The following is a 10,104-nucleotide window of genomic DNA, read 5'->3' on the forward strand; positions in this document are numbered from 1 at the left end:
CATCTTAGATGTAGCGTCGGCAAAATTCGTAAAACCGATCACATCCGAATTGAGTACGCTATCCCAAATTATCAATATTTATTTCTTATGTGAATATGATCTTTACACCAACGTAATAACTTGTAATATCACGCTTCGATTTACATACACTCGCTGTCTCGGTTCGAACTGACGCGCGAATCTATAGCGACGAATAGCGTCGAATGGCGCGATAGGGAGCTATTTCTGTTGGTTGTGTAAATCGGCAGTAATCGGTTTTATCTAAGTTGTGTCAAACTAGACTAGTAAGCATTTTTTTATATTTTTCCTATTTCCATTGGAATAGGCTGTAGATAAAGATGACGTCAATACAAGACGCCCCCCCCCCCCAAATATAAACAAATTAGTATAAATCCATTTAAGTCTTCATTTCAACATCTCCATCTTCAACTGTAGTATGCGTTAATTTTTGCTTCTTCGTGAAATGATCAATTCTATTTTCAACGCTTGCTGTAAAAGAAAATATTCATATTAATAAAAGGAAATATCAAATCTTTATGTATATACAAAAGGCTGTTTGCGACTTCGTACATGTTTAAATTTAACAACAAAAATTATTTTACAGTTCGCAGATTTGCAGCCCAAGTTACTCTCAATCACATCAGCTATCTGCCAGTGCAAGTTCCATCAAAATCGGTTTTGCCGTTCCAGAGATTAGTCGGAACAAACAGACCAACAAAAAATATTTAATAAACAACGATTAATCTATATTAATATTACAAATGTGAAAGTAACTCTGTTACTCTTTCACGATCAAACCGCTGAACCGATTTTGATGAAATTTTCAATGAAGCAAACTTGAACTCCAGGGAAGGACATAGGCTACTTTTCTTGCCTGACACATGACAACACACCCATAAATCACGAGCGAAGCAACGGGAAACAACTAGTTCATATATACGGACACACACAAGACACACAATAAGGGTTACTCACAGCATAACTGCCTCTTCATCAAGGGCTTGTAGACCTTAGATTTGACCCCTTGAAGGAGACCGTCCGTGTAAGCGGTGACCACCTTATCAACCTTCACGTAAATCGAGTCATCAGTTGGCCCTTCCACGAAGTTTGCATACATGGCCTCCAAGTTTCGAATGAAATCCCTTATAATCGTAGTTCTGAAAGCAAAAATAGGGGGTGAATTGTCAATTTATTTATTTATGTACCAACAGAGTATACAGAGAATTATATAAATGAAAAATGTGTACAAAGGGATAACTTATCTCTAACAAGAGATCTCTTCCAGAAACCCTGAATCTAGTGGAGATTATTTGTAATACATATTTATGGTGTAGGTACAATAATATAATATTTAATTAGTTTTTTTTTTTAACTCAAAGTAACTACTGTGTATCTTGCCGGTTCTTCTCTGTAGAATCTACTTTCCGAACCGGTGGTAGCTTCACTTAAAAAGCTTGTAAAAGCATACTTGAATAAAGTATATTTTGAGTTATTTAATCGTCCTCCATCTTGTCAATCTTTTGATATTTTAAAGTTATTGTTAATATCACTATATACAGTATAAAACAAAGTCGCTTTCTCTGTCCCCATATCCCTATGTATGCTCAAATCTTTAAAACTATGCAAAGGATTTTGATGCGGTTTTTTTAATAGATAGAGCGATTCAAGAGTAAGCATTATACGTATAATACATGCACAATATAATATAATGACTGAAAAACTGTGAACATTGTAAGACATTCTGCATATTTAGTATCAGCATTGCTAGCGTGCGGAGCTGTCCGGGTCACTAATTTAGAATACATTAGTAATCAGATCAACTAGGCTTTTATTTTATTCTTATTGTAGCAAGTGTCCTACACGCCTGTAATGGTGTACTATACAGAATAAGTCTGATGTTCTTTTATTAACTACTATTTTATTGTGTGTTTGCCGATGGTGTGTCTTTTAAATAAATAAATATTTCGAAGGTCACCAGGTATGATGTATTCCATCCCCCCCATTTTCCATATAAAGTGGCTGAGGGGGGGGGTTAACTACTATATAAGCAATTTCTCTTGACTCACTTCGCATTGTGCTCCGTCCAAAGTGTCTGAGCATTTATGATAATATTCTTTATCTCTTGTTCATCGTAAACCCAGAGATCCTCAAGGTCATAGGTACACTTGTTCAGGTTCAGGGGTATGTCCAGAGCTATGTTGTACTGTGGTTTCCTATAAAATGATCAATTTATTCATAATAGACAGGTCAACTGGCAAATCGGTCACCTAGGGGTGGTACTGTAACATTACCTAAAATGCCCTATTGATCATGCTTGCTACATAAAAGTTTCATCAATTTCGGTACAATGGTATCTACACATATAATATAATTGGAGTGTTTGTAATATTAAAATAACCTTTTTTAACTCAATGCATATTTATGTATACACGGCACATATACCAAAATATCATTTTTAACCATTTTTGTTTGTATGACTATCTGTTTTTGAACCGGCTAATCTCTAAAACGGCTGGATCCATTTTGATGGGACTTCACAGGCAGATAGCTGATGTAATAAGGAGTAACTTAGGCTATAAAAATACGTTTTTGTTTAATTCAAACGTACACGCCCTACTGTCAAGATCAAGGATTAACAACCCTATATAAGATGCATGAACACATTAGTCAAAGGCCACAATCCTTTCAGGTTGTATAAGGTATACTGTTCTAGCGGATTATGAGAATGTATTGTGTTTGTCCAGACATATGGACTATATGTACTTCACGGTTATTTTTGGAATAAATAAATAAAAATATGAGACAACATCACATACAATACTCTGATCCCAATGTAGTTGTTCGCGCCTACGATTTTTATTTTAATAATATCTGAATTATATATAGAACTACATTAATTTGAGTTTAATTAATATTATTTCATTATATATAAAACCTTTTTTTGCAACATTCATAAAGAAAAAGTAATGTGTAAAGTCGAATGTTTTGTGATCTTCTTTTGTTTTTTTTTATTCACTTACTAACAACTAATGACAACTAAACTAATTTTAAAGCAATTTTATTGTTTAATTGAGTTTGGATTATTTGAGTTCGGACTCCAGTGTCTAAGTAATACACAGCTTTTGTTGTGGAAAATCTGAAGTAACGACAGCACCACAAATACCAAAACTTCTTTTCTACATCGACTCTTCTGGGAATCGAACCAGGGCCATCGGAATGGCGTACCCATAGAATAATGTTGTCTTAGATTTTCGCGATTATTACACATTGATATAAAACTAGTTTTAACGGATTTAAGTCGCGTATATTAATTATTTTTATCATCCCGACGTTTCGAGCACTTTACAGCGTTCGTGGTCACGGGTAGACTGTGGTGACATTTGTAAATATTTTATTTTTTATTTTATTGCAATGTACCCATAGAAACCGACCATGGAGGTCGTCGATGGTCTTAGACCAGAATCCGTCAAATTATTCTATCACTTTATCAACTTTAACTTACCGCGGATTCCCCTCTACGTCTAGTAGGTATTGTATGACGTCAGGCGATTCTAGACCTTGCCCCACTAACAATAAGACACCCATTATGCACCTTATTTGGTGCCAGAGGAAAGCATTGCCCTCTATAATGCAAACGTACATTGATGTTGCTGTAATAGAAAATACGAAATTATAATTAATTAGTTATTTAAAGAAGAGCTTATGTATTTAGTAAAGTAAAGTAACAGCCTGTAAATTTCCCACTGCTGGGATAAGGCCTCCTCTTCCATTAAGGAGAGGGTTTGGAATATATTCCACACTGTTCCAATGCGGGTTAATGAAAACATGTGGCAGAATTTCGATAAAATTAGACACATGCAAGTTTTTGTCACGATGTTTTACTTCACCGCCGAGCACGAGATGAATTATAAACACAAATTAAACATATATATATATATAGAGGTGCTTGCCTAGGTTTGAACCCGCAATCATCGGTTACGATGAACGCGTTCTAACCACTAGGCCATCTCAGGGCTTTTTTTTAGTTCTTTATATATTTAAATATAACTTAGGGGCCATTTATTTATTTCGTAAGACGAGGCGATTTATGGGGGGGGGGCGTATCTACCATATTTTAGGGGTCAACCATGTCTAATGTTTTCGTAGAAGGGGGAGGGAAGGAGTTAGTTTTTAGGTAGGTTATAATTTTTTGAAAAAGCGCGGGAAACCGTGCCATTTTGTGGTCCGATTTGTCACACTGTGGGCGTAAACAAAGATGATCTCTGTCTCTCATAGACCTTCCAGAGTCAGTGTTGTTACTGAAAAAATTTTTCATATAACTTTTTACCAGTCCTTTTAACCAAATATTTAGTTACATTAGGCATCTTAAAAAAATATTATTATTACATTACCAATGACATTATTTTGCCAACCGTACCAGTAACTGCCACATCACCAATATCACTGATTTGTACCGTCAGAAGACAAACATAATTACATTAAGCATTACAAAAAAAACATAACATTACTAGTGACATTATTCCGCCAACCGTACCAATAACTGTCAACATCAATATCACCGGGTTGTACCGTCAGAAAAAAAAAAACAATCAGCAATTCACAATTACAACTTACGTTCATCAGTGTCCTTATCGTCGAACGGTACGATACACGCCGAGTATATTTCGCGCATGTGTACCGTGACTCCGTTGCCGACATCCATTTTGCAGAAGTTGCGGAAATCGTGGAGCCCTAACAGGTGCCCGCACGCCTCGCCCATCGCTCTCATGTCCAACGAGGACTTCGGAAAGTAATACTTGTACTGACGTCGTTTACAGTCGAACCTACGATATAAAAGCATGGATATAAAACTATAGTTTGTTCGCGTTAAGAATGCAGTGAGTTGTCATTGTTTACCGGCTTTACTCCGCCCCCTGACCAATCAAATCTTTTTTAACAGCAGGGTGAAGGTGTATGCATATTTGTGTTAAAATTCCGACAAATTATATTTGTTTTAAAGACTAAGTATAATGAATTTAAAAAATACACATTAAAGTAAAAATCGAATCGGGTGTTTAATCAACAAAACTCTTACCACTAGGTATATACAATCGTTTGCGAATCTTGCCATCGCGATGTAGAAATTTACATATTTTGACATAACGTCATCTAGTAGCTATAGGTTACATTAATTATTACGTGTACAGCTTGAATAAATTAAATATACATATATAAATAAACAAAATTTAAATTATAAAAATAAAAATATCAGTTAATAATTAATTAAATGTGAACTTTATTTTGTAATTTGAAAAGATTTGATTGGGCAAAGGGGGCGGAGTAAAGTGGGTAAACAATGACAACTCACTGTATTCTTAACGCGAACAGACTATAGTTATTACGGATTTTAATCGCGTATATCAATTATTTTGGACATCCCGACGTTTCACATTAGAAATCTGTCTATCGTTACACATTCGAAACGTCGGGATGACCAAAATAATTGATATACGCGATTAAAATCCGTCATAACTAGTTTTATTTAAATGTGTAATAATCGCGAAAATTTAAGACAACATTAAAAAGCGTGGAGTTAATACCTGTTGACTTCCAGGCAGGATATATTAATTTAAATCGTTGTACTTAACTAACTTGACTTTGTATTTTTTAAATATTAAAAAACTACTGAGTTTCTTGCCGGTTCTTCTCGGTAGAATCTATTTTCCGAACGGTAGCTTCACTTAATTGTAAAATGACGATTCAAAAGTGCTTGTAAAAGCCTACTTGAATAAAGTTTATTTTCATTTGATTTAAGGTATTACAACAAACAACAACAGCCTGTAAATTTCCCACTGCTAGACTAAAGCCTCCTCTCCCTTTGAGAATTTCTTAATGCGAATGGAATACACATGTGGCCAAATTTCTATGAAATTTCAAATTAGACACATGCACGATTTCCTACACATGAATATTCAGTGGTGCTTGCCTGGGTTTGAACCCGCAATCATCGGTTAAGACTTAAGATGCACGCGTTCTTACCACTGGGCCATCTCAGCTCATTAATGACATTTCAGAACTATTTAAATCACAATATTATAGATATTTGTTGACTTACCTTGCGCTTAATTCAAGCTTGTCGTCAGGAAGAGGGTACCAGGTTATAGCCCTGATGTACTTTGGAAGCAAACGATTCAGCATCTTACAGTATGGTAACTCAATGGAGAGGGCGCTTGGATGATTTTGATCAGACGGAGGATGTCTGCTGCGGACTGTTATCGATATAACCTAGAAAAAAATTGGGCATGTATGGGTGTGTATGGGTTTCCAGAAAAAAATTGTGAACATCGCGATAATCGGGCAGAGAAAACCAATATGGAGTAAAATTATTTATATATATAAATTATAGAAGCATTACACTTTCTTATTGATGGTCAATTGAAACAGTACCACCGGTTCGGAAAAGAAAATACCCTGACCTGAGAAGAACCGGCGAAAGAAACTCAGCGGGTTTTCTTTTTTTTTTTTTGTTTGTCTCATATATTATACATATAAATAAACAATTTAATATGAGATGAAATAGATAAAATTAGAAATAAATGTTTTTTTTTTTTTAAATAAATGTATTTTTTTAATCCTAATGTGTATATGTCACCGTAAGATTACAAAATTCGTTAGATTACAATCTGTCTCGTCAGACTGCGCATCCGTTCTACTCCAGTTCACAATGTGATTGTTCCCATAGATTACAATATAGCGAAAAATAATGCGTTAAATTGCAATAATATTTAATCTTACAGTGACATATACATGCCATACATTCATACAAAGCAGAGCGGAGCGGGGTATGACAGTTGATCACGGCATACGAGTCTGTCAATGAGAAGGCAACAAAAAATATAAATAGGATGGTAACAATGCAAAACATCTGAACTGTAATATACCTAATGACTATTAGAATCACAGACAGTACACCTATATATGTGGACACTTATGTACACCTTAAATCAGTCACTAATATACTTGCCAACTCAACAACAACAAAAGCCTGTAAATTCCCCACTGCTGGGCTAAAGCGCTACTCCCTTTGAGGAGAAGCTTTGGAACATATTCCAACTCATCATGTTATGTCCGTGGAACAAAGAAAACACACATGCTTGTAATTAACTATGCAATTCCGTATGTAGTTCATTCATTCACACACTAATTTTAACACACCTACTTAATTTACTTTATTATTTAAGAAAGTAAAAAAGTACCCCACATTATATAATAATGACATTGAACAATACAATATTCTAGACCTAGAAGACAAATGAATGAAACAACAAACAGGCCAATTCGCATAGCTATAGGGTTAATTGCTAATACACACATAAAAAAAATTGCTCATCACACAGAGAATGTCACAACAATAATTATTCACCGACATTGACTTAATAAGCTTAGCAGCCTAGCGTAGCGACTCGCCCTGGCTTCACAAGGATTGTGCAACTTAAGAGCAAAAAAATTTAAGACATCACTTAAAAACTTCTAAAATTAAATTTAATAATTAAATAAGTGTTTTTCTACTATATTGTGCATGTGTACAAATAAACCATCCTCTTGAATCACTCTATCTATTAAAAAAAAACCTCATCAAAATCCTTTATACTATGTAGTGATATATATTACCTGTCCATAGGCACTGACGCCTTTATCAGTTCGACCACATCTATTATAATTTGATTTCTCCCTCGATTCAATCAGACAAGCCTTGGTAAAAGCTTGGAACAGATGGTGTTCAACGGTATTTATTGTATCATCTTGGACCACAAATCCTTGATAGTCCCAACCAAAGTAAGCTATTTGTAGAAAAATCTTACGATAGTAACATCTGTAATGATTGTTTTATTCATATTTAGAGGCCTGTTGTGAAGCTAAAATAACCAACATAAATTTTTGAATGAAATGTAAGTTTTTAAAATACACACATATTTTACACATGTGTACTTTTTTGTGCTTAAATGGTATAAGCTACTTTGTTTATATTTGACAAGTACAATAACAAATAGACATTAAACCAAAAGTCAGCCTAGCCTACACATGTTCTAAAATTACTTGAAAATAGAAATATAAGTCAATATTGTAAAAACAATAAATAAAAATATTGAATTGATAAAATAAAATTAATAAAAATAATGAGAAAATAAGAAAATGTGTCAAATATTACACATTCAGTTTCAAAAGTAAAAGTTTGTAAATGCTCCGCGTCATAAATTTATTTATGGTTTTAAATTTCAAAGGTTGCATAATCCATTGATCTTGCTACCTTCGGTTAAGATTCACCTGTTTGTTGATTTCTTGGCTACTTAGTATAATTTTACATTATTTGTATGAATTTACCAATAATAAAAAATATTTACCACTGTCTGCATAGCAATATAACATTCAAATTTCAAAGTAAAAAATGTTCAATCAAATAAATCAAATTAGAATTGTTTTATTTCTATTTAAAATACACAGACACTAGGATTTTAATCTTTATGAAAAAATAATTAAAAAAGTATCAAAATTAATTTTGAATTATCAAATTCTGCTGCTCAATTAACTTAGCAGGAAATTCAAAACATACTTCATTCAAGTTTGTGTATCATAGTATAGCCAGTTTTGAATAATCTTAGAGGCATATGGGTAAAATAAATAACATATTTAAATATCTCTTAAGCAGTAGCATTTAATGAGACATTGCCAGATATTTTAAGAGAAAATGGCAATAGATAACAACAATTTCTATTTTATTATTTCATTTCTGCAAACAATTTAAACAAAACAGATAAATATTTTACAATCCATTTCATGGCATTATATTTTTATTTCTTAGTCAAGACAAGAAAAAAAATCTTACTTTGAAAAGTCGAATTGTTTCTTTTTAACATTTGTAGGTACCACACTCGTAGTGTCGCTTGTTCTATTGATAATATTCTTTAATTGTGTATTTTGGGCATCTAGTGCTAATATTTTATCGATTAATTCCTGCAATTATACCAAAGAGGTTAGAAAAAATCAATATTAAATAGTAACTTTTTTCAATTACATTTTGTTCATGTTTTTAATTACATTTTTATCCAACTCCGAGAGTTGTTCCCTTGTCAAAACTATTTTGGGTTTCTTTTTTATAGCGGCTTTGCTCATTTTCTCTGTCATTATTTACAATTTAATGTTTGTTTTTGTTAATTTTGATTTTTTTTCAACCACCGGTAAAATATATACTTCTAATGTTTTATAGAATGTACAAAAGATTATCGGTAAATTATATCAAAAATTTGTTGGGCAATAAGTAAGTATAAATAACAGTTAGATATTTATAAAAATACGAAGACAGTCAAGATGTTTTTAAAAAATGTGAACATTTTTAAATGACATTTGACAAACGAAATTACAAATTATTGATTTCATTCAAATGTCAAAAGCTGTATGTACACAATACGTCAATTTATTTTAGTAATATCGATTTTTTAATCATGTTATTTTAAAACCGAATAGTCTTTAATAAATATGATGATTTTAAATATTTTCTCTCAACATGATATACTAATAGATTTACTTTATTTATATATTGTCATAAATATATGATTGTGTTAAAATACTAAATTAAATTACTTTTAATCGATTAAATGGATAGTATTCGATTATCTCGCAATAAATTATTATTCGATATTAGATTCAGCGTTCTTTTTACGTCCTGATAGACGAAGGCAAGATACCAACCTGTTCCTAATAAATGACACACAAATTGTCATGATGGTAACTCTTAGTGCAACAAGTAGAAGCTCTCCCATCTCATAGATATAATCCTAAGCCGAAGTACGATCTTTTAAGAGAAACCTCAAGGATGGACGTCAGTGTCACGTAGAGTAACATTAGTCTCAAAAATCAAGGCTAGTGTCGTTGTAAAGGTAGTACCAGCTGAATTCTACCAACCAGATTTTTATTTATTTTTGTTTTTTTTTTTTTTAAAGATAAAATGACACTGGCTGAAAATTAATGTGGTATTCTTCTCCATTAAAAACCCAACGACGGCCGTCCTCAACATTGCAGTAACTTGAGATCCAAGAACAAGCCAGTAGTGGGATATCTTTATTATTA

At 32.9% G+C, this 10,104-nt stretch overlaps 1 protein-coding gene across 1 annotated transcript; it reads right to left on the reverse strand.

Moving 5' to 3' along the window:
• Positions 1-397: 397 nt before the first annotated feature.
• Positions 398-9,313, reverse strand: LOC124541841 (tRNA pseudouridine(38/39) synthase). The gene is made up of 9 exons (XM_047119750.1): positions 9,076-9,313; positions 8,864-8,991; positions 7,651-7,852; positions 6,095-6,264; positions 4,615-4,823; positions 3,503-3,650; positions 2,067-2,213; positions 976-1,157; positions 398-489 (listed from the first exon to the last, which is right to left on the reverse strand). The coding sequence occupies exons 1-9, from the start codon at positions 9,160-9,162 to the stop codon at positions 398-400; spliced, it is 1,365 nt and encodes a 454-aa protein (XP_046975706.1). The 5' UTR covers positions 9,163-9,313.
• Positions 9,314-10,104: the final 791 nt, after the last annotated feature.

Source organism: Vanessa cardui, chromosome 29, assembly GCF_905220365.1.
Source record: "Vanessa cardui chromosome 29, ilVanCard2.1, whole genome shotgun sequence".
Lineage (NCBI taxonomy): Eukaryota > Metazoa > Arthropoda > Insecta > Lepidoptera > Nymphalidae > Vanessa > Vanessa cardui.